The 25,179-nt window shown below is 40.6% G+C and overlaps 1 protein-coding gene across 1 annotated transcript in view; it reads right to left on the bottom strand.

Moving 5' to 3' along the window:
* LOC146684705 (cadherin-4-like) overlaps nt 1-22,977 on the bottom strand; it is a 254,586-nt gene extending 231,609 nt beyond the window's left edge. The window contains exons 1-2 of the mRNA XM_085444974.1: nt 22,731-22,977; nt 21,396-21,507 (exon numbers count right to left, since the gene is read on the bottom strand). Of these exons, the coding sequence (XP_085301100.1) occupies nt 21,396-21,507; nt 22,731-22,787 (169 nt within the window). The 5' untranslated portion in view covers nt 22,788-22,977. The remainder of the gene's footprint in view (nt 1-21,395; nt 21,508-22,730) is intronic.
* Between the last annotated feature and the right edge of the window lie 2,202 nt (nt 22,978-25,179).

Genomic DNA, 25,179 nt, shown 5'->3' with positions numbered 1-25,179 from the left:
GATGGATAGATAGCAATGCCCTCTCGGCATTTTTCTTCCTTTTGATCCTCTCCTCACAACTAAAAAGATTATCAGTTTCTCAGAAATGCCTCAGTCAACAGGGAAAATTCTGCATCATCTGTTTCTTCTTGTCTCTCTTTCCTCTCAAGCAACTAAACTCAAGGTATTTTCTTACACTACTGTAGACTGCAACAAACATGTGGGGACAGGTGTATGTGACAATACTTATATTTCATGCTAAGGAATATTACAGCAAATATAACTGAATGAAACAGAAGATTTTAATGGAAAGATCAGCCATGTCCTGTGCAAAACATACAGACTTCATTGCCTTATCCTGCTTGCCCTCTTCATTCTGGATCCATGTAGCATTTAACCACATGGATAGAAATCTGTATAATAAACAGCAAAAATGTACTTTATGGATGAACTCTATAAACAATCCAAGGTCCAAATAGAGGTCCATCTTCTTTAAGTAGCACTAAAAGTTTTCCATTATAGAGCAACTGGTTTATTACTGGTGAAATTTAAAAAATCCAAAACGGCTCCCTTTAGGGGTCACCACAGTCATCTATAAGTCATCTGTCTCTGTCTCGGCCTATCCCTAGCATCCTCATCTCTCGCACCAACCCTCTGCATGTCCTCCTTCACTACATCCATAAATCTTTTCTGCGGTCTTTTCCTCCTCCTGGCAGCTCCATCTTCAACATCCTTTCTCCAAGATATTCCCTATCCCTCCACTGCACGTCCAAACCTCAGCCTTGCCTCTCTAACTTTGTCTCCAAATCATTCAACCTGAGCTGTCCATCCAATATACTAATCTTGTCCATGATGGTCATTCCCAATGAAAATCTTAGCATTTTCAACTCTGCCACCTCCAGCTCTGGTTCCAGCTATATTCAGAATATCATGCATGATATTCTGAATTCTACAATGAGTAGTTAATCAGCAGCTTCCCTGAACCATCATGTGCTTTTGTACCAATGCCAGTACGGATGTGGAGGGAGATACTTGTCCAGTCTAGAGGTTGATTAAATTCTTTTATAGGAAGTAAATTGACAATCATATCATTTATCATAACTTCATGTTAAAACTAGACACGAAAACAAGTACATGTGGTGTAAGTGGTTTGTCCTTCCTCATTGTCTTATATTACACTTTTCTACCGGTGCTGATGCAACATCTGCTTCACAGCTTTAAAAGGCAAAAAAGGGCAATCTATTCTCAGCTTGTTACAGTGTGGGTTGTAGAGTACACTTTCATTTAACCACGCTCAGCTCAGATTTGAACTGAACAAATAATAATCGTTGTGTCCTTCCCTTCCTTCCATCTCCTCCAAAAGGATGCATGAACAAATTAGGAATGGTTTCAAAAACAGTTCATCAACATGACAGATGTTCACTTGGGCTGATGTGTGGGCAGCAAGCACTTTTCCTTTTCACTGTAGTGTTTTGTTTGTTTTTGTTTGGTTTTTTATACATTTAAACTGGCTACTTTATAAAAAGGCCACCCAAAGTCAAGATCCAAAATTTACAACAAATGCATAAACATGTGTTGTAAAGTTCATCCCCCTCTCAACAGCTAATCATTTTCAATAAAGTCTAATGGAGATTTTCTTGTATGTCACTGTGCTCGCTATATACTGGTGACCCAGATTAGTCCATAAGGGATTTCGAGTGTGGGCCGCAGTCTGCAGGACAAAGCACCAGATTCCGGTAGACAGCTGCAGCTCAGATCACACTGCATGTATCTACCTCCTCTCTCAACTACTCTCATCTCCTGTCCTCGCTTTTCCACTTTTCTGGTCTTGTGTGCTTAAGGTAGAGGGAAGGCAGATAAGGCGACTTCCTTAGAAATTACCTATCACAGCTTGGCAATGTGTCCGGGCATTTCTGGCTGAGAAATGTTGAATTTGTCAATCCAGTGAATGCTCAAAAGTATTATGCGAGCTCAATTTTAGCTGTTATTTTAAATGAGTCAAGCACTGTAGGTGTATGAATATCAGAGTGCAGGCTGCAGATCTATAAAAGGAAACAAATGTGCTGTAGCTTTTATTCACATTTCTTTACACTTAGATTAACCCAAAGTGAAGACCTTCGCAACCAATGATAAGAGCACATCCGTCAGCAGCAGCAAAAGGAGGCCAGTCTTGTATTAAGGTAAGAATGCCCCCTTCAGCTGTATGACGGTCCGTCTCAGCTACCCACCGCAGTAGATAAATAACTGCTAGCTCTCGCTGGTTGTGCTGTGAGAGAACATCATAAATTCTAATCCAAAAGCACGTCAAGATCGATTGCTCTTATTACCGAATCTGTAGTTATAAAAAACAAAAGTAATTATTGGTAATGCGCATGTATTACTTAACCTACTGCGTGATTATTTATCACGCACTTGCACTTATTTGTGCATTCATGTATTGATTTGATTTGATTTTTTTCCTTAAGCGAATCTTCGGCCTTTAGGGGCCCGCTGTTAGCAAAGCCAATTTCTAAGATGTTCAGAGGCTGCAGTCACTCCTGTCCTGCATAGCCTTTACTTTGGTTGACTAAGTGTTTATAAGGACATCCACTCTGTCGCTGTGTATGCCTGGGAGAGATGTAGCACTGCAGTGTTGCGCTGATGTTTTATGCTCTATCTGGGACGCATCTCTTAGTAACATGCCACAGCCTAACTGGATCACAGATAAAGTGATATGATTGGAACAGATGGTTCGAGGTTCTCTCACTACCACTCAGGTTTCCTGTATAGGCACAGAAAAGACTTCAGAGGACAAACCTGCCATAAGGTGAAAATTGCTTTAGTGTCAGCTGTTAGAATGGAGACATCCATGTGAGTCGCTTAAAGCTTGATGTTTCAAACATCCGATGCACTGCCCAGCTTTAGGTAGTCCTTAATATCTCTCAGCTACCTCAACTTTAGAGTCTGTCGTCCTGTGGTCAGACAGGCTTCAATGCCACCTCTTTTTACTGCTGCTAGTGACAACTGTCTTCACAGTGCTCTAAAGTAGCAGTAGCAGGTGGAGAACCTCCACCTCCACGAATTAGGGGGAAAACAGTATTGTTATTCTGATTAAAGCTTCTATTGTGAGCAACTGGACTGACTGGGAATTGAGATTGCAACTTAGATTTGAGTGCTGGCTGAACAGAGTGGACAGAGTGAATATAACATCTGGTATTACAGAACTCATTGTGATACCTAGGAAAAGGGCTGCGTTATGCACACTGCATCTCTCCAATCAAGAAGACATTCCACTCATCACACAAGTGAAATACAATTCTACATTATTACCCAGCAGCATCCTAAATGTCAAGCCTGATTTGTAAATGATATGCTACCCCTAATTACATTGATATTTTCAGGAGCAAAACAAACCTCTCCTTCACTCTCTCCATTTCTTCCCTTCTACCCCTTTTTTCTCTTTTTTTATATTATAGATTTTACTGCCGTTTTGGGAGAAGAGCAATTCTATTGGTACAGTGAAGATCTAACATTTATGAACTCTCTGATAACAGCTGTCCTTTCACCATCTGGGCCACTAATGTCCTGAAGGTTAGGACAGCCATCTATAAGAATCTGACAGCCACTGTCTAAAAATGAGGAGCGAAAAACACACTGCTCCCTGAACCTGAGCAAAGCAGTAAAGCTCGAGTTGTACTGCAACCAAATGTTAGCTGCTAAATGTTAATGTTTGTTGTTACCCTAACATATACATTACAGCACAGCAACAGTAAGACTAATCCCTCAGGTGAAGGTCCGCAAGGTGTGGAATTCGTCTACAACACTGAAAAGCACGATGATTCAAAAATGAATCCCAAAATCTTGTATCACATCTGATTTATATGCACGCTCAAGTTGCGTGGGGAAACTTTGGCCACATCCTTTACCCTACAGTGTCAAAATGTCAGTGGGAGAGCAGTACTTAAGGACTTTGAGATGATATAGTATTCTGAGAATGTGCAGCAGTGATATATGAGTATACCACAGGGGTTAGGACAGCCTTTGAGCTATGTCAAATGAGTCTTCTGGCTCCAATAGGCAGCATTGCCCCTTAGGGCCAAAGAAAGGGTCATGCTAAGACTTTTCACAGGAAAGATCATTCCAACATCTTAACCCACTGGGTATCACTATCATCATTAGAGATGTTTTCGCAACATAGCCTTGGGACAGAATAAATGAACCTTTAGACAGAATAAATGGCCGGTCTGTAGAATGACTTGCTTTACCACTTTGAGGGCAGAGCTCCATAAGTCCCCGGCTTCCATTAGGAGAGACAATGTGATTCTCTTTTGCAGCCTCCCCATGGCCCTCTCTCAGTGTGAAATGAGTAAAGTCTTCAGGTGCATCCACCAGTGAGACGGACAGACTGCCCTCAGCTACTACTGATCAGACATGGAGACTGACTGAGAAAGTTGGCACAAAAAAAAGACGAAGCGTCTGAAGAGAGAGCGCACTGGGTCTCCAGACGGTCTGAGAAGAGGAGCGTGGGCTAGTCAGTGCTGATCTGAGAATCCCGACAATCAGCCAGAAAACGCAAGGCAGACACAAGCATCCCATTAGCCTTTGAATTTAAATGTCAGTCTCCACTGGCCTAGTTCAGCAGGCTATTCCCCTCTCCCCCCAGAGAACAACAGTGCAAAACTACAAACAAAAGCACAAAAAAATAAGTCAAATGTCATGTGAGACTATTACAATGCAGTACAGGCTTTGTTTCATTTAAGCCTTCTGCTGATCCTGCAAATATGGTCTTAAAGCAACGCTTGCTGTCTAATGAAAAAAAAAGGTCAACAGTAAGCTGTATTGACATATTAAAGTAAGAATAAGCAGAAAGAACTCAAGAAAGAAACATAACATAAAAGAGCCTTTTATTTTTTATCTTCCAAGAACTGATAGGACCTTCACAGTTATTTGTAATGTTTTCATACTAAAACAAACATTTTAAGAACTAAGAATCATGCTTTCAGATAGAGTTTGTAGTTTTTACATGATAAAGATTCAAGGTGTCGACATTTTGGTATTTCTGTACTATGTTCAATTTGGTTGCGGAAGCCTAGGGGCCTGCCCTGAGTATGGCCCTTGATGACTGAGTGCTCTGTGTGACATTTCCTGGTAAAGGCCATGGTCAGCAAAAATATCTCCACAAGGAGTACCGGCACAATTTCTCTATCTCCCTTTACGATATGATAACATTAGCCTCATTTCCTGTTTGAATATCTGGTTTTGCAAAACAATAAAACCTCTTCGCCCCTTCTTGAGAGAAGTGCAGAGCTAAGATCCTCAGCCTTGTATTACTTCTCTTGTAAATTCCATTCTCAGTATCAACTGGTCACTGGCTGTTTCAGACATTATGCATACTTGAGGTTAAATAGACCATTAAAAGAGAAAAAAATCCCCTGACTTAAGTAAACTTCCTTAAAAGTAGCTTTTAAAGATAAATGTCACAGTTGGTCTATTAAGGAGCCATAACAATGGAAACAAATGGACACTCAGGAGGACAGTTTGCAAGCCAACACAGAACTGTGGACCAATTTATACACTCTAAACATGGCAAAAGCAAGCTAACTGGTGCCAAAATACTCACACAGTATGCAACTGGCATGCAAAGCACTCGCTCTCCCTCTCTCTTTCCGCACTAATTGCGTGTGTAGTTTAAGCGGGTATAAGTACACTCCATTGAACAATGGAATTAAGTTAACAACATCTGCATCCTTTCACTGTGACACTCTCCACCTTCCATCTTCACTAGTAGAAAATACTGGTTTCAATTATAATGGCCCAATTATCTCTTTGCTTTGGTTAATATATTATTGTATATACTAAACAATATCATCTCTACTCTCCTTAACTCGTTCATGCATTTGTTAACTAATGACCTATTCTTGAGACAGGTATACTGTTAATAAAGGAAAACATCGGATTAATTAATGATTAGTGTTACCTTGTGTTTTTGCCACGGCAACATATCACTCGCTGAGTTTTCCGCACTCAGAAAAAAACCTTCCATCCCAGTACTGAGTGGCCATACATCGCATAGCATCTTATCTCATCCCATCCCAAACAGCAATTAGCTAACCAGAGCCACCGCAGTCTAAATCACATCCAGCATCTCACTGTGGCCAGAGTTCATCATCCTATTACACACATTCCATGCAACTAACCTCCTTTTTAAGATCTGCTCTCCCGCATGCATACACACTCCACCGAATGGGTATGAGGCTGACCTATTTGCCATCACATGCGTTGCAATGTGAAGATTAAATACGAGCACGACTATGGAATCGAGAACAAATGGCAATTTGCCAATTAAAAAAAAGGAGAAAAAAACCCACCACTGTGGCCACAGTGGTTTAAAATGGTAAATTTAAGCGTAACATTTTCTCTCCATTTCAGCCAAAAACAGTTACTCTTTAACAGATACAAAACTGGGTGCTAGCATTTTATATTTGCAAAGAAATATTACACTGAATGCTAAAACTGCACTTTAGAAAACAATGCAGTTTTACTGAGTTGTCCTCTGGCTGTTGTTTTAGAAATCAGATTAAGCTGCTGTTATCAATTTTAAATAGATTTAAAGTGCATGATTCAAATTAAATACAGAAATACATACATGGAAAAAAAACACACTCTTTAGCCCAATTACCCCTGGGAATGAGAAGAGGAAATAATAAACACATAAACACACACACACCGAGAGTCAGCGGCACACACAGAGAGAAAGAGAGACAAACACCAAACTGAGACACATTGAGAATGATAAAAAATGCAGGAAGCTGGTTTAGTAGTGACTGCGATGTCACCAGGGAATTCACACAATTGTTGACTTCCATGTAGAGAGAGACAATGAGTTCAGCTTCATTGACTTCTACAGATGCAGTGAAGCACAGTAATTACCATGGCTCAGACAGAGGAGGCGCTACTACCACAAACACTCAGCACTATGGAAGGCAACACACACACATGCACGCCAACAGAAACACATGTGTTAACCTTAACTGCATTTTTAACTAGTGCGCACAGGCAAACAAGGAAGACGTACAATAAGAAGTCTGAGATTATTCTCCAGTCAAAAGGAGAGAAGACGAGGCAAACTGTTGCAAGTGTAAATGATAGAGGTGGCTAAACAATATCAAAGGCGTAGGAATGTGCAACAGAAAAGAAACACATAGACTCAAAAGTATGAAAAAATGAGAAATGAGAATCCCCAAACAATCTAATCTGTCCTTGAGTGCCCTCCTACTGCAGCATTGTTCTGTCAGAGCCAGATAAGTTGGGAGGCGCTGCAGTGAGTGAACAGAGGCGAGGAGAGAAAAGAGAAAATCAATGATAACAGTCTCCACTTGCCACAGTAAAGGACTGGTATGTGTGTGTGTGTGTGTGTGTGTGTGTGTCTGTGCGTGTGTGTGTGTGTTGAATGAGGGTATCAGACTTGCACTGACATTCTGGTGTGGATATAGGGGCATTGTTGTATTTGTGCAACAATTATTAACAATCCAAAAATAATAATAACACCACCATACAAGGTCCAATTTTACAAACACTTTTTCACTTTCCTTAGTATCCACAGGAAGCTTGCTCTGTGGTCAAATACTAGATGACAGACACAAAAGGAGCCAGTTCTTTCAAGTTCATATTCAAATCCCTTTTCCCATGATGATGGTATGAGAATATTTTATGCTTAATGTGCAGACGTCCCATCAGATGGATGTAATATATACAACCTCTTTGTCTTCCACCTTAGGTCACTCATCCAAGGCCCGCTTAATTCATTAAACACTATCTTAAGTGGCCAAACTGATGGACTTCCATTATTCAAAAAGTTTCATAGCAAGTCCTGCAATACAATTACCTCTGAGAACTGGTATCTAAATTAAAGTTAAATATTTAGAAAGTCTTCCTAAAGCTGCTAGGGGGATCGAGCTGGATGTTTTATGTGTTCATTTCCAAGATAAATCTGACTGCAAACAGATGAAGAAGAACATAATTTGCTGTGTGTGTTCTGAATTTCCTCAGCGCTGCGGTGTTCTCTGTCTAAACACTCAGTGGTTAAAAAGCATGATTGTGCTTGTCCACATTCAAATTCTGACACACACACTCAGACTTGATGGTGGATTTACAACTGACCACATCCATCTTTAACCATTTCACAAGAAAATGTGAAGCTGATCCATTTGTTACATTTGTATTTGTATGCAACAGGAACTAGACTAAGACTAGTCACAATGAGCTGATGAAAGAAACCAATTCTGTTAATGAGAAGAAACTAAAACCACCTGAAATAGAGGCAATAGTAAAAAAGAATAATAGAAAACTGACAGGATACTGAGGACAATCAGTCAATGATTCATTCCATCAATGATGATAATTGCCATCCACTCCATTACTTTAGTCAGCTGGATGTTGATAGCCTCACAAGTGTGAGTTCACAAATTTTGATTCATTCATTACGGTCACACAAGGAATTTTTTCAGGGTCCTGTGAGGGCAAACCAAAATTATTCTGAAGGCAATAAGGGCAAACCTTAGCCCAGCAACAGTGCTTTGTTTGATTGTAAAAATGCTTAACCACCTTCGCTGGTTTTTGACTTTGTTTCAGCTTTTTGAGGTAGAAAAAGAATCCACCAAATCACTCCCTGAAGCTTATTAGCCTGGTTGCTCCTGACAGGGTTCATTCTGCATATATTACAAAGTGCATGAGTATGAAATTTACCAATACGTGTAGTCATATGTGTACATATTACAAATTACTTGAAGAACTAGTTTATAGAACAGTTCTGTATCCATCTATCTGTACATCTATCTATCTTAATATACACAATGAGAGCTACGTGTTCTGTTAAGTGCAAAGAGTTCCTTTGTTTTTGGCATAGATTAGTGCTTCAGCTGTGAGGAAAGGACAGCCCAATTTGTCAAGAGAGTGCATGGAGCTAATCACATCAAAAGAACTGCTACCCAGTATAATATCAGCCCATGAGCAGGATGCCTAATTCATTAGTCTGCATTTGCAGGACAAATCACTTCTATGCTGACATACAAAAGTACCACACACACAAGCGAGATGAGGCAGTAAACTTGTAGCGGCCTACTGGCATGAAATAAATGACAATGAAAATATCTGATTTGATGATATTTTCCGTGCAGTGGCTCTCGCCGTAAATCTCATGCAAGGTAAACTGATGCTGCAATGCATACTGCAGCAGTCATGTTTATGCAAATGTGTGTGCTTCAAAGAAAAATGACCTTTTCTCTATGGCACATTGATTTAGAGCACCTTACCCTATAGCTGCTTGAGAAGAATTATGGATCCAATGGATGAAAGATGTGTCTTCCTCTAAGAAGAAGCATTTACAGTATGACGAATACTCTACCTTCTTAGCTAAAACAGAAATGAGCTGTGCCCTTCAAATCAGTGTCATTTATCTCCATTTTCTCTGGCCACTGGGTATCATATCCGAGTCAGCATTTCTGCCCACCTTCCCCTGTGAAGACAAGCCCTCCTCCGAGGTTTTTCTGGCCAGAGACGAGATTACTGTTAAGGTGGTAGACCACAGTTATTTAAATTCCTGGATCAAAATCTTGCCAGCTGGTAGGTGTGAACCACAGCGCTAAGATATTTATTGACTAAACAGAGTCATTAAACTGCAGCATGCAAAGCACACACACTTTACAGCCAAAGCTAGCAAGTAGCTAGAGAAACGCTTTCTTTTTTTATCTTGACTTTTTAAAAAAACGCAACAGCTATGATTTAGTGATCTTATAGGAAACCTGTATTGAGTGTACATTTTACATATTTAATAAGGTAGATATCATAAAAGCCCTTAGATGCTGCCTGTCACATGGTGTGACTACACTGTTCCATAAATCCTTTTCCTCAGTGTTGTTGTTGTGAATACTGTAGCATGATGAAGCCAAGTCTTTTATCAGCATCCCCATCAACGTCTTTATTCTGCATTATTGTTCGATTTTATCCTGTTCATCTCATTCAGAGGAAGAGAAAACTTTCTCAAGTCTTCATCAGCTGGCACACACAATTACACACGGCTTTGCACTTGCACCAGTTTTCCCATAAATAAACGCACACGCTTATGCGAAAACAAACAAAGAACAAATTCCTGATTCCAAAGCCATTTTCTTAAAAACACAACGGGAACTGTCAGATTGCTGTCGCGAAACTTTGTGATTTACCAAACTATGAATAATTTGTGCATAAATTAAGTGAAGGGATAATGAGAAATGCCACGCTTCTGTGATGAGAGGAAATGGAACGCAGCAGTGGCCAATCAACTCGTGAAGATTGGAAATAGAATTAACAACTTCACCTGACATAAGAAACATGCAGGGATGAAAAACCTGACTGGAGAGTCAATAAGCTTTCATGCTCTGGTGTCTGACCAGCTGTAAATGAAGGGGCAGGAGCTTCTGTGTTCACATGCGGAGATGAGCTGCTAAAGATAAGATGCACTGCCTCCTTAGCTGTCTTTCCTAGCTGCAGGGGATTCTGTTTCTCTGTTCTCTCCCGAGCTTTGAAGCTCTAATGCCTCTGATCTGTCATCTATCTCTTGCCTCCCATGCTGTCCGGTGCGTGTCTGCTCATGAGCACGACGATATGACAGCACTGCAGCCAACACACAGCGAGTCAGGTGGCCAAACCCTTCTTTTAGAACAGACAGTCTCTGCTAATGTAAATTTATTAAAGATCCTGGCACTAATGAAAGTGTATGCATTTATAACCAACGGAAATCAGATGTTTCTCAGCGGGGTGTGCTAGTGTGCTGATGTTTTCAATTACAGCCATGCTCAGCTACCGACTACTTGATTATACGGAAGGCCCTGGCCACCAGTGTAGAGCTGAAAAACCAACGTGTCTGGCAGTTCAGTGGATCCAGATTTTTTTTTTCCCTTTTTGCTAGTACTGGTGGGTGATCTGCACTATGTGAGGAACCCTGACAATACCCCCCCCCAACAAAACTAAAAAAAATCCTTCTTGCTCTCCCACAACCTGGGGGTGTCTGGCTGGGAGGCATGTCAGCATGTATCTCCCTACAGTCTGTCTCTTTGCCACCGTGGCAAATCAATTCTTAATAAACCATCTGAAAGCTTCCTCTGCTATACCTTTCATTTCCCCTCCTCAAAGCTGCAGGGCAAATTAGCCTGCCAAGAGGATGATAGGGAGCAAGCGGCAGAAGAAAGCAACCGAGAGGGGGATGAAAAAAACGACCCAACACCTACAATTAAATTAACAAATCACTGTTCTTAATTAATCGGGGAATTACAAGCAGAACTGTGGGTTTGAGACGTGACTGACATGGCTAGCACTCCCTGCATCTGCTTTTGTTAGTGCTGCTGGGGTGGGGAAGAGGAGAGAGGTAAAGGGGGAGAGGAAAGGCAGATGAAAGCTTAATAAAAACTCTCCGCAGAGCCCCCTGAACAGAATAGCGAGAACGTTACCTCTACTCCTCCCCTTCTTTTCTTTGGTTTCCTTTTGCTCCCACTCTCTTATCCTTGTCATTCCTCCCTTACTTACGTCTTCTCCTCTCCCACTCTAACTAGCTATTTCCTTTCCCTTTTCCCCCTTACCTTCTCCCTGCCCCGTTCTCCCCCGCTTTGCTTTTACTGGTTCTCAAACCCATGCTTGCTAATGAGGTGTGGAATTGACAGCTGGATTACACCATCGCTTTGTAATCCTTTCATTTCTCTATGTAGGATAATCACACCGCAGACCGGGGCCTTACCTCCTGCCTCTAGGGGCAATCAACAATGTGTGTGTTTACATAAAAGCAGATGCATGTGTAATATTCAGTTAACTGTGAGTAAAATGTCCTGAGGTTAATGCAACTTTCGTTATCTTGACTGCACACCGGCTCAGAGTATGTCAATCGTCAAGCAAGACCACCAGAATTTTGCGACGTAGCCTACGAATGAATGAGTATTTATATATTATCGTGTCCATGCTTCAAGCAGCAAAAGTAGTCCATCTGCTTGCCTTCCAGCCTGTCTACATCTTCTCATCCCTTCTCCCTCAGAGATGAGCAAATATTGTCTTCCCTTTAACATAGCTGCTCCTTTAGCCCTTCTTCCTCTCTACCATTTCTCCTCCCTTCGTCCCCATCCCTTCTTTACCCCAACTCCCTCACAGGAGCTTGTTCCCTATGCGGCCACAGGATTCACTTTGTTTTTGATCATTCTCAGACTCAGAGCTAGACAACTTATCTGCTACTCTACATTCTCCCGGGCCCAGAGGAGAAAAGCAGGGCCTTTTATTACCCTCGCTCTTTGCCTCTTCCTCTGATGTGCAGAAAGAGACAACAGTCAGATAGGGAGAAGAAGCAGAAAGAGATTCAGGCCAGTGTGCTTTTAAAAACGTGTTGGTCCCAAGGCTTGAAATGGCTGTCTCATAGAGTTTGACCAACAGTATCACAGGGCTTTTAAAGTCTTACAAGCAAAAATGCTACATTGTCACAAACCAGTATTTGCCATTATACTCAGGGCTCAAAGTAACAGTTCTCCACAGCAATCATCCACTGTATTCTAGGATAAGCATGTGACCTTGATGTTGGAATCAACTGCAGGTTCAACAAATTAATATTCTTCATGGTTGTGGGTTGGGGTTTTTTTTTTTTTGATTAAGTAAGAGAATAATGTGAACATGAATGCAACAAACAAATCCTGATTGTAAAAAACTGAGCTGAATGTTTTTAAAGCACAGTGCTAGACTAGTGGCCACTGCAGAAATCCACAAGAGATTCACTACATCCTTGTGAATTGCACTATAACCCTTTATCCAACAACCTTCATCTGTTTATAAGGTTCATTGTTTAGTGCTGTGCAAATGTTGACTGAGTAACTGACTGTGTCCCAGTTATTAACACTCAACGAGAGCAGTTGCCACTATAATGATCTGTCTGACAGAATTTTGAACGCATTTGAATTTTATAGGGAAAGAGGAACAACACTGAGTTTCGCAATACTATGCGATTTCTACTATGTTATCACAGAATTTAAAAATCATTTTTAGGAAAATCATATTCTGGAAAAAAGCAAACAGTTTCCTTTTCCTGCAGATCTCAAACCTCAAATTTACTGCCTGTCTTGGACTTTGTGAGCAACGTGCACGGGGTTTTAACTGTGTTAACTTTGACACACTAGAATACCACAAGGAAGTATATGAATGCCAACATGGATGTGGAAACCTATTAAATTATTCACACCAATATCTAACATTTTAAGGCCATGTACGATAGATTAAAGCTGAGGTACGCATCAGATTTTCAAGATCAGAGATGACTTATTCTGCTTCACACTTCACACTTCTGCATTATTTTAGTATTGTTATTGTTTAGAATCAGAACTGCAGTTTTGACAGAAGAAGTGGCTTAATAAGTAACTGTCTCAAATTAAATCAAATCAAATCAAATCACTTTTATTGTCACATCACATGTGCAGGTACATTGGTACAGCACATGTGAGTGAAATTAGTGTTCATTAGTGAGAAAGGTGTAAAGCAAATGCTTACTGGCTCTTCTCATAGTTGTAGTTTTTCTTAAGATATCAGTTCTCATTATAGTTTAATTTTGGACTGAAATTTGTAACAATTTACATTTAATAATTGGAAAATAATAATAGCTGACAGATAAGGATTTGTGTAAACTGCCCACAATAGTAAAACAATTTAACATTTGAAAACAACCTCAAAGAAATTTCTACCAGCTAACACAGCCCCATACTACTGAGAGAAATGGGAATTCCCCTTTTGGGGAAATCAATAAAGTCTGTCAAAAAGCCAACATCTATCTTGACATGAATCAACAGAAACTGTTTGCAAAGACCTGGGCTCCTCTGAAAGCGCCTTTGTGAGCCCCTTATTAGCTTTTAGCCTGTCGAATAGCGTAGGACCAGACACCATGGGACTCATCATTGTTTTCTGATTAATTAACATTACTGGCACTGTGTTTGTCGACCCCCAGCTCCCCAGCTATCCTTTTCTTCCTCTGTCCCCTGTGTTCCCGCATAGTTTTCTTGTTCAGAGGCAATGATTCGCCTATGTGCTGAACTTAAGAACTTAATGGAGAACGTTCGCAAGAAGAGCAAGACACAATTAATGATTATCAGGCGGCCATGTCTTCTGAGGACTTCCATCCTTAGTTTAACCAAAAACAAGGGATCTTTAAGCAAAGGGAATGGGATATAAGATTTTAATGCTCTTGGATTTGCCCTGCCCACAAAGAGATCATAGAAATCTACTCTTGATTAGAAAAGGGTGCGAAATGGACAAAAGTCCATTAATTAAAAATAATGATCTCAGTTTGGGGAAACTAGGCAAACTGACCAGATAGGTGAGAATATTGTTTTCATACCGCTGTTATGAAATATTTTCACACAATAGTCCTAAATGAGATTTTACTATTTTAAATTTAATTATGTTTTGTTATAAGAAACTCAAGTTTAACAAAATTGAGGAGAGACAAATCATCCAAAGTGAGCTCATGCATATTTAATTATCTCAGTGCTAAAACAGTAATAGAAATTAAATTGGAAGCAGTACATCAAAAGAATCCTCAACTAGAAAATGGTAGTTGTGTCTTTCAACAACATTGCTTTCCCATAAAAAAATTGAGAATGTGATAAAGGTGTGGCAGCTGGATCATCATTTTTTGGGTTGCTTTCAGAGTGACTTGATTTCCAAGTGAATCAATTAGGATCTAATTAAAATCCTGCCATAGACAAACTGAGGAATTAAGAATGAGTGGGCAGGATTAGACCACAACAGTGTCTGGGTGTAGGCCAGAGCTACAGAGTAGTGGGCAGCCTCAAAGTATCATAATGTGTTGCTGTTTTTCCTTTTGTGTCTTTTCATAATGAACAGCATAAAATAGCACCATAAATGCTAAAATGCTGGCTGTTTCAGGGAACAGAGCCTTATCGTATACTTCCTTTTCAACCCTGATCAGAGGAAAGTGTCTGTCCTTCTGTACCCCACCCTTTATTTCACTCTCCTCTCTGGCAGTAGCCTAGCTTAAAGACATGGTCACTGTGACTCTTGAGGAAAGAGAAAACAGTCTTGTAAGCTTATCATTATCCTGCTGGTGTAATCCCTGTCCACCACATTGCAGCAAAAGAGCAGCCCTGGGAGTGCCTTGCATTCCTCTTGCTCCTTGTGAAAAAACTATTTCACCAAAGACAACAGGGACACCTTACAACAGCTCCTCCGCAGTCTTAGACTTTATGCTGCAAAAAAGAAAAGAAAAGGGGGAAAAAATAATCTTTTTAACCTTAGACAAAATGTGCATGTGTGTAAGACAGAGGGAGGGCAAGAGACAGAGCCCTAGTAGTGTCCCCTTGTCATCTTACAGCCTTCAGAGCCCATGCAGACCATCTGTGCATTAAAGAGGTAGAGCCCAAGCAAAGTATTTAAATGGGTTTAATGTCTTCAAGAGGGCCATAACCTTGGTCCTGTAGAAGCCCAGAAGACCCATCATACCAAGGCAGGAGGTCTCTTAATGTACAAAGCAGATGACAAGGATACAGAGTTCACACACACCACCGAGTAACTCAATCTGCAGGAAGTCTCTCACATTTTTTCATTCATTCTCGTTTTCCCTTTTACCCCCGTCACCCTTGTCCCTCCTCCCCAAACAAAAGGAGAGGATGTCAAAAAATCCCATTAAAAAATAATGGCCTCCACCTGCTTTCTTTCTTTTCTCATTCCCTCCTGCTTGCCTTTCTAATGACCAGCTTGGAAAAATCTGGAGGTTTCCTGCTATGCACAGATCACCAGTCAACCACCCCAGTGCACAGTACATTCGGCGACAAAATGCACACACCGAGCATGCAAAAGCACATAACCACTCCGCCGCATGATTTCCCAAGCCTTATAGTATTCATCAAAGGGCAGGTTTGCAGGTGTACCCCTCATCCCACCAACGCTCCTCATTAATCTCATAAACCACTTGCGTCTAGACTTTAACAGGGGAAGAAATGTTCAACCATGTGGTTAAGTCATCTATATGAACCTCTCTGAAAAATCCACACAAAATTCTCTGAAACAGCTATAAATCACACATGAGGTTGCAAATTAAGTAAATAAATGTCAACTGGATATTTGTAAGAGCTCCCTGAGGTCAGATTAGTCTTTGGTCTGACGGTCATAAACCAGCACCTGAAGTGTCTTCACTGCTTTACAAAACGTCCAACAAATGTCAGCCCTGTGCTTTTCTGCAATCAATAACCACTGAAAACAGGACTGTGTGATCTTTTCTCAATGGCTGAATATCCTTACAAAATTACCCATAAACCATGTAATGATTGAAACAGATGGTGTGGACAGAATAAAGATTTGTGTGGTATTTTGCACCATAAGAAAGATTTGATAGTTTTATGGGAGAGCGCAGCACTGATTCTTCTTAACGCTACAACTGATGAGATATTCCTGCAGTGTATGTTTTAACTGTTAGACAATAGTTCAAAAAACAAAAGCTCTTTTCCTTCTTTAGATTTACATATTCACATAACAAAATGTGGTGGGCCTTGAATGATTACAGGATATGAGGAAAACTGTTGGCAGTAGCTGATTAAACCAAAGGATTACTCAAAAGAATATTGTGAGATACAATGAATAAAAACTAGTAACAAAGGAAAGAAAACAATGTGCATGATTTAAGAAGATGACTACTGCATCAACTATTCCAATTTGACCTGTACAATATATCAGTTGACCAAAATCACATAGTTTCTCCAGCAGCTCCAACTTCACTGTTTGAAATAGTCACTTCATTATCTGCAGCACAGCATGCATCACAGCAGAGTAGATGGTACTGTAGAGTTCAGCAATGTTTTACTGTAAGTTATTCACTAGTTTTGGAGCAACTATGCTGTAAAGTTAATAAATAATGAACCAATCATGAAGCATTTGATATCCACGTCTTTTTTTTTTAACTTCTTAAAGTCTGCATCAGCATTGGCTGCAAAATCTAATCTCCATGAGGACACCTGTCTGCTATCGATCCAGATAAAACTACAGGCTGTTTGTCAAGAGATTTGGGGCAAAACAGGTCATCAAAAGCATCTAACTGTGTTTGAGGGTGTAGGGATAGAAAACAAAATGGTGCAGGAAGGGCAGGAAATGTTACCCTAATTCATGGCATATTATTAAAACCTGTAAGGCACAGCATCTGTTAGTGTATTTGTAATGGCGTGCCATTTTTTTTCATATGGAAATAGTTCTGTGCATTAAACTGGGGGTGAAATTGATACTTACTGTATATCAACTTCTGAGCTTCAAGTTGAAAAATGATGTTAAGAATGCAAAGCCTATAGCAATAACAGCCCAGCTATTGGATTTTGAAAAATCACCTTAAGTCTCATAGGAAAGCCTCACTAACCAAGGCATGTGAGACTCATCACCCAGGGCCTGCTGGGAGAGATTTTCGGGAAATAATATCCTGGAAAAAAATTACAGCTCTTAACGTTTTGTTTTATTCAGAATTCAAAGTTCTCTGTTGTATATTTGCTCGTATTAGGGCATTCTCAAAATGAGCAAAACTCAGAGTATGCTAGAAAATACTATAAATGTGACAAGAAAAAAGTGGCACTGAGGGGAGAGAGAAAGGATGTGGGTCAGAGAGGCAAGTCATAGATTTATACGGCATCAACTGAAGTTGGAATTTCTACTGAATGGTAGCATCCCTGTCTAAGGTGAGAGCTGGTGTATATTTATGTGTGCGCATGGGAGGGAGCGGAAGAGAGAGAGCGAGTATGAGATATAGAGAAAGAATGCTTTGTGGATCAGAAAACATGTTTATGAGTCGGGACAAAGGAAAACCATTCTATTAAAAACAGAACTGGTCACCTTAATAGAGACATTCAGACGCTCTGGCTGATATCACTGGAGGGGTCTCGTTTTCAGCACGAATCTGAGCATCAGTGGAGGTTCTAAAAACAGTGACAACTGCAGGAAAAATCTACAGTTCTTTCTGAGAAGCTGCACCGTGGATGTCAGCATCCTTAAAGCTCAGGTACTGACATGTCAAAAAAGAAGGACCTCGCAGAATTCATCAACTATGTCCCCATGTTCTCTCTCTCCCTCTCCTCTCTCACTAAACTCAGACAAATACCACCACAGTCGCAAACACAGAAAGTGAGGGCTGCCCAAAACCACCAGTAACCCAAACAAAGTCCAAGGTCAGCAGAGTGGGCTCACTGAGCTGAAACCACCAACCCTGGCTTTCATTACCAGGAACAGAATCAGCAAAGGGATGCAGGGACACATGGGATGAGGTTACATTCACCAGCTCTGTTTATCTCTATTGGGTTGGCTTGAGTCCAACTCATAGCTTCTCTCTCATTTGCGAGATACAAAAACTCCAAATGTGTTGATCCAAGCATCAACACTTTAAATTATTGTACAACTCACTGTTTGTCTGCAGAAACAGAGAAGAAATAGGACCTTTCTCTGAGTTGTGTTTACTTGTGTTATACTGATTTTACAAGTAATTATTCAGTGTTAAAGGTCTTGGAATAATGTGCTAGGAGAAGCTGTCATAGGTCTGATCAAAACATGGCATAAAAAACGGGACATCGTTAGCACTCGATGTGTCATGCATACATATACTAACAATATTAGGAAAAAGCACACACAGAGACTGAAAAAGACCTCGCATTTTTTAAAGACGTTAACTCACCCTCTTAAACCCCTCCTATAACTATAAAGACAAACATGGCATTTGCCATTATCAATACTGAGTGTGCTGCTAATATGTGCATGTTAAAAGTATAACAATCCTCAAAAGTGTTGCATTTAGAGCAGCCTTATAATCAATCAGAATCCATTATGCAGTGTGCTGTTTAATGTGTGTTTCAGCTATTAACTTTGGAACTGGCATGGGTTTCCAGATAAATAAAGAGCAGATCAATTCCCACAGCCAGAACAATGCAGCGTGCAGAATTAATTCTTTTTAATGTTTATTGGATAGATTGTGCTTGTCAGCGAAACAGTTGGCCACAATGCACAGAACATTTAGAGGATGATCTAAATGAGCACCATTGTTCCAAAAAGACCAAGAACAATATTACTAATAATAATAATAATAATAATAATATGAAGAAGACAAAGAAGAGGACTGAGAATCTCTAAGTGACCAAACTAACACCACCCAAAAGAAAGAAAATATAAATGGCTGATGGCTGACTATAAACATGCCAATAACGTTTTTCTTGTCAAATGTAAACCACAATATAAAAATTTAATAAATAAATAACATTCCACAAACTTTGGAATATTGGGGTTCCATACAAATTTCATTTTGACTTTACAAAGAGATTTCACTGTGGCCTTGAACATTATTTTAGGAAATTTTGGTCATCAGAGTAACTGAAAATTATAAAATGTGAACTGTAAAACCTTCCATCTCCGGTTACTGACCTGCTCTGTGGGCTCAGGCATTTTACCCATCATGGTCAAGGTCCCAGTTCTGTCCTCCCCATTAGTCTCCCCAGTGAGATTAGACTCCCACACAAGCACACACATACACAAATTATTTATTTATATATATATATATATATATATATATATATATATATAGACATACATATATATGTGTGTGTGTCTGTGTGCACGCATGTGTGCCTGAGTGGGTGTCATTACTTCTGCCCCTATCTGACGGTTTTGGGTTAAATAATGTTATTATTAAAGTTTTTCCAGAGCTGCTCCCTTGCCTTCCTCCAGTGACACCCTTACCAGCTATAAATCAGCTGCCTGAGTCCTGCAAATCACATGGAGTGAGTGTGTGCTTGTCTAAATGTGTGTGTGTGTCTGCTTGACCACTGCAGCTGTATTCTCAAACACACATGAAGATGACACTGCAGCTGTGAACATTTCAAGCAACGCCGATGAAAACTATTGAATGCGAAACTTTAAGAATGTGCTTTCCGTGTGACTTGAAAGTAACCTCGCAAATAAACTATAAATCTGATTTATGAGCAGATATCATGATGGGTTTGCTGTGATCGTGTGAACCTGACTTTAGTATGGTTTACATTAGGAGGGAAAGTGCCATGAAAATGATGCTTAGGCCTCTGTTGTTAGTGGTAAAATGAATTCCTAACACTGAAAGCAACCATGTTAGACCACTAAAGATTAGTTTATGTGTAGAGTGAGAAAGAGAGACAATTTCATCTACCTGAGACCAAACTAGATAAAGAATGCTCTGTGAAATAAATGGCTTCTGTGCAGCAGTGATGGCTCATTCCGTGATTGTTTGTGATTGTGTTGACACCCCCTGCTGGGCTGAAGACATCACTACCACACTGAGAGCAAGTTCACTGCCAGTGACAATGTCCCGCATCCAATCCCACTCCCAGCCAAGATATAATATGCTGAAGTTAATGAAACACTAAAATCAAGCTGATATCTTCTTTCACTCTTATATCACTCCAGCAATGAACACAGACAGATAACATAAAACAAGCAAAAAAATAATGTACTGTATCATTTTATATATCCTTAAATCAAAATTTCACTGGTGTATGTGTGCGTGCGTTTGTGCACGCGCACACTCAGGAAAAAGAGTCTAGACAGCTGTATCCCCGGCAGGTCTCTCACAGCTAAGGAGAGTGAGAAATATATACCGCGCAGCTGCCGAAGACACAGTCGACCCACAAAAGAGCTATTGTGCGCCCACAGCAAAACAATACAGCTTAGCTGAGCTATGAGAAAAAAAACCATTGGAATCAATAGAGAATTGCAATTAGCCCACATTGGCAGGAGCAGTGCCAGATTAGACACAGGATGTCGATTCCATTTCCTGCACTATAGGGCCCTCAAACTTGGTTGGCTCATTGTGTAATTGGAACAATACAAATACATTTAGGAAAGATGGAGTGTGAAGGTGATAGTGCTAAAAATTACTGTAATGAAGATAAAGATGATGATAATACTCTTAAGAGACTGAACAAGGTCAAAAACACAAAAATAAATGCAAGCGGGTATAACCCAAAAGTAACAGGCAAACATTTACAGCATCATTGCATAGAATATAAACAAATGCATGGATGCGTGTTACTACATGAGTTATATTTTTACAACATCACACTGCAACAACAGACCACGGTAATTACGAGCACAAAATTGCTCCAGTTTGCAATTTCTGACATCACACGAGCTTCACATGTACATACCCATGTGACTAAAATGATTATTTTTACATTTCCACTTTTACGACAATTTTCCAAATGCACAAGTGGTGCTTTGGTAATCTTAAAAGCAACGTGGCCAAGCACTGAAAGAAAACACATCACCATACACACCTCCTTTTACTTCCTTCAGTGCAAACAATGAGGTCTTTTGCTCACCCTCTCTCTAGCCTTGACAGAATGCAAAATAACTGACTTGCTAATTAAAGGGCTTACCTTTAAGTATGCCCTGACCTTGCAGTACATCCCTTGAAATCAGCACAGAGTAGAAGCTTTGTGAGAAGCCAGGTTGGCAGGGACCTTTGGAAGCGTGCACCCCATTATTCCTCTGGAAGAAAAAAAAAAACATTGAAAGACATCGATAAACATGGATTCCATTGATTTCTTTCCTCATTTTTGGCTCCAAGCTTTGGAGAAAAGCAGCATAAAGAACAGTTAGCAGAAATAAATTCAACAAGTTTATCAACTCTTTCTGCTTGTGGCTAGATGTGATGCTGATTAAATGGTCACACAGTCCAATGTCAGTGATAAAATGTGCTGTGTTAGTCGCTCCATGAAGAAACCACCCCAGACAAAATGAGGACAGATGTAGTTAAAAGTATTGTACTCAGGCTTAAGTGACACGCGCGCGCGCACACAGGCAGCACGCGCACAGAGGAAACCTGCATGAATGCAGAATAATTGTCTCCCTGCTTATTGTGGGTCTTGTACTAACGGAGAGGTCCAGGGATATGAGGGGGGAGCAGCACGCCTGTGCGCACTAATCAAACGGTCTGCAGTCAACTTTGCACCCAGCATTTAGCGCTCACTGTTGTTTAAATTAAACGATCTGACCCACTACAGCCATGGCACACAAGCAAATGCACGCGCCCGCACACACGCACGCACACACACACTAGCAAGATTGGCTGGACAGGAATGGAGGTTCAACACACTGCGGGGGCATACCGCAGGAGCACAACATTTTTTCAGTCTTTTTCCGATATCCATATAGCAGGAGAGCAATTGCCTCCGTCTGAGGCGGCGGAGAGAGAAAGATTTAGGAGCTACTCCGAGCTCCGTTAATAGTCCACTGGCGCCGACTTAATTCTGGATTCATGAAATGACGAAAAAGGCTGAAAAACACTACATAACTTTAAAGTTAACTTTTGCAAAGGCATCGCTTTTTTGACAAGTGAAACTTAAGGGGATGGTGGGCTGTAGCTTAAATAAGCGACATGACCAAGTCAGTTTGAGAAAAGAATAAAGGTATCACCTTGGGTGAATAACTTGTGCCGTGATTTAAGTTGTGTATGACAAATGATGATGACCTGCCAGCGATTTAGAGAAATACTGACAAGGCTTATACGGAGCGGACCTCGAGACTTACTTTTTTTCTTTTTATACACTGAAATTCATTAGGGAACCAATTAGCGTGCCTACTTGTAGGGGGATAACGGCGAGCCCCGCGTTGCTGTACCAACACACACCACGGCTTCCTTCTGGCTGCATGACTTTATTCGAGCTTATGTGCTGTATCAGAAGCTTTAGTAAAAAAATGAGAAATCTCACCCAGAATGTGTCAAGAAGAAGGGCTGCTGTCAGGACCAGAGCGAAGTCAGTTCTCATCGTGGCGAGGAAGCGACTCAATGCTGCCCGGACAAAAGAACCAGAAAGAGGGTCGGTTCGTATTTTTCTTTTCCAAAAATTATTCCCCCTTTCTCGGTCAGACTGTTAGTTACGTCCCTCTGCGCGCTTAGTGAGTGTGCTGCCCCGAGTTTCCCCGGCTCTCTCATCTGCAGGTGAGCGCTCCGCTCAGCACCAAGGCGCAGCCAGCGTCACTCTCCAACCCCTCCTATCACTCGGTGCAGGAAAACTCCACACACGCACTTAAAGAAACACTCGTTGGCGCTTTGGATCAAACAGACGCACTGCTAACGTCTTTCCGAGGACCCCGACATTTCAAATCCATGTCCTATTGCGAAGGCGTCGCAGTTTTATGGTCGGATGAAATATGCCCAAACATATGGCAAACTCGTCAAACATCAGCCATCAAACTTCCAGCATTGCTTTACAAGCATGTAGCTTTAACATATGTTCATTAATAGATTTCTCCAGTTAACCAGTTGCACGAATGTGCGTAGTTTGAGTAAACGGAGTAGGTCAGGGTTGGTTAAAACAAGGTAGCATGTGCGACATATTGGCGACTTAAAGCTCAGGTGACCGGGACAAGTATTAAGAAAAGTGTGTTAAGAAAAAAAGAAATGAAAAACGAAGCGACTATTTTTTTAACATGACTCAACAGATGGTGTTTTAATAGCAAAATACTTTCCATTTATATTAATACACCATTAGTCATGCATTTTGCTGATTACTTTGAATAGTATCGAGGTTTGTGGTATGTCTTAACAGATGTACATTGAATTTTTTTTTTCTTTGTGATAATCTGAAGCAAAGTCTTCATCTGCCACAGTGAGGCCTGGAGGGGTTTAAATCCTTTATGTGGGTACAGAAGTTCAAAGATGTTAAACAGAACTTTTCATTTTGTTGACATGTGGAGTTACGGGATGAGACTGAGGCTCACACAATTTCAATACTGGCTGGCATTTGGCAAACTCACCAGAAATGTAGCCTTTGTTTTCAGCCAATCTAGTACGTTTTCTGAGACTATAAAAGAGAAAATTCACCAAAAGAAAAGTCTAGGTTAATGTTAATCAAATGTTAATTCAAAAGGTTTTTAGTGTGAATCAAAATGTCTGACAAAAGCTGAACTTAGCTTCTTTTTTCTTCAACTGCGCTGCCCCCCACCTGCTCCCCAAAAAGGTCTCCTAGCTAAAAAGGGCAGACAAGCCTATGTCCAAGAACTGGACCTTGCATCCCCATTAATCTGGGTCAACGTATTGCCTGCAGCCTATTAGTATAAGCAGGACATGTACCCAACCAGTTTCTTGTGGCTACAGAAAACCTTTCTGAACAAAAAAAAACATCATATTACAGAGGACGGACTGCCTTTCTGGCCTTTTGAGCTGCTAATGACCTTTATATTCTGGTGTCTGTAATTGGCAGACTGGTCTCCATATCTGCTTAGTGGACCAATAGGTTCTAACCTTGTGGAAAACTGTACAAGAGTGTATTCAACAAATTCCCTCTGTGCAAAATGTAGGCATTTTACCACCTCTCTCATCCCAGTCCCTTTGTCACAAAGATGAACATTCATACCCACAGTCCTTTATATTCCTCGTGGCTCTTGTAATATGCTGAAGGTTTCTGTCTGTCTGGTATGCTGTGACTGGCAGGTCTCACTTTCTCTTTATCTCTCTGTGTTGTTTTTGTGTCCAAGAGAGGGATTTAGTATATGTGCATTAGAACAACACAGAACTCTGAGGTTTTGTAGTAATGCAATGTAAACTATGATTAATGCAGTGTTAAGATATGGATAAGCTTTATACACAGTTCTAACAATATTCAGCATCCATTCAGACAGTTTTGAAAGAAATGAGTCATGCTAGTATGGTGCAGGACAGCAGGTAGAAGGCCTCTCTGCAATATTTAAAATGAATCAGCTAAAGCAAAATGCAATATAGCCACATCTTATTGTGTGCACCACTTTTTATTAAAGAATAGCACCACTGGCAAGCCTACTGCTGGTTCACCGATGCCGAGGGCAAACAGCAGGAACTGTTCGGTTTGCATTTGCAAAAAGTTCTGATATAGCTTTAAAACAATTGATAAATAAACTCAATACTTCAAATTGACATTCAGTTATAAACTATTAAAAGACTTGGGAGTAAAACACAGAGTAGATTTTGAAACTGCACTTTCTCTCTAGTCACCAGCATGGCAACATGTCACATGTCAGGTAGGGTGTTGCAGGATGTATTCGCAGCTCGGCCCAGGAGGTCACAATTACAGGCTAAACACTGCCTGTGGAAACACAGCACTTGTTGATCTGAGTTTTCTCTCCCGTGAAAGTCACGCTACATGCCCACTCAACACAGTGACCTCCACTTACTTACTTTCT

Source organism: Copadichromis virginalis, linkage group LG20 (assembly GCF_057382275.1).
Source record: "Copadichromis virginalis isolate Kocher_CV1m ecotype Utaka linkage group LG20, C_Virginalis_male_GT1.1, whole genome shotgun sequence".
NCBI classification, from domain to species: Eukaryota; Metazoa; Chordata; class Actinopteri; order Cichliformes; family Cichlidae; genus Copadichromis; species Copadichromis virginalis.
This window is presented reverse-complemented; position numbering and strand designations above follow the sequence as displayed.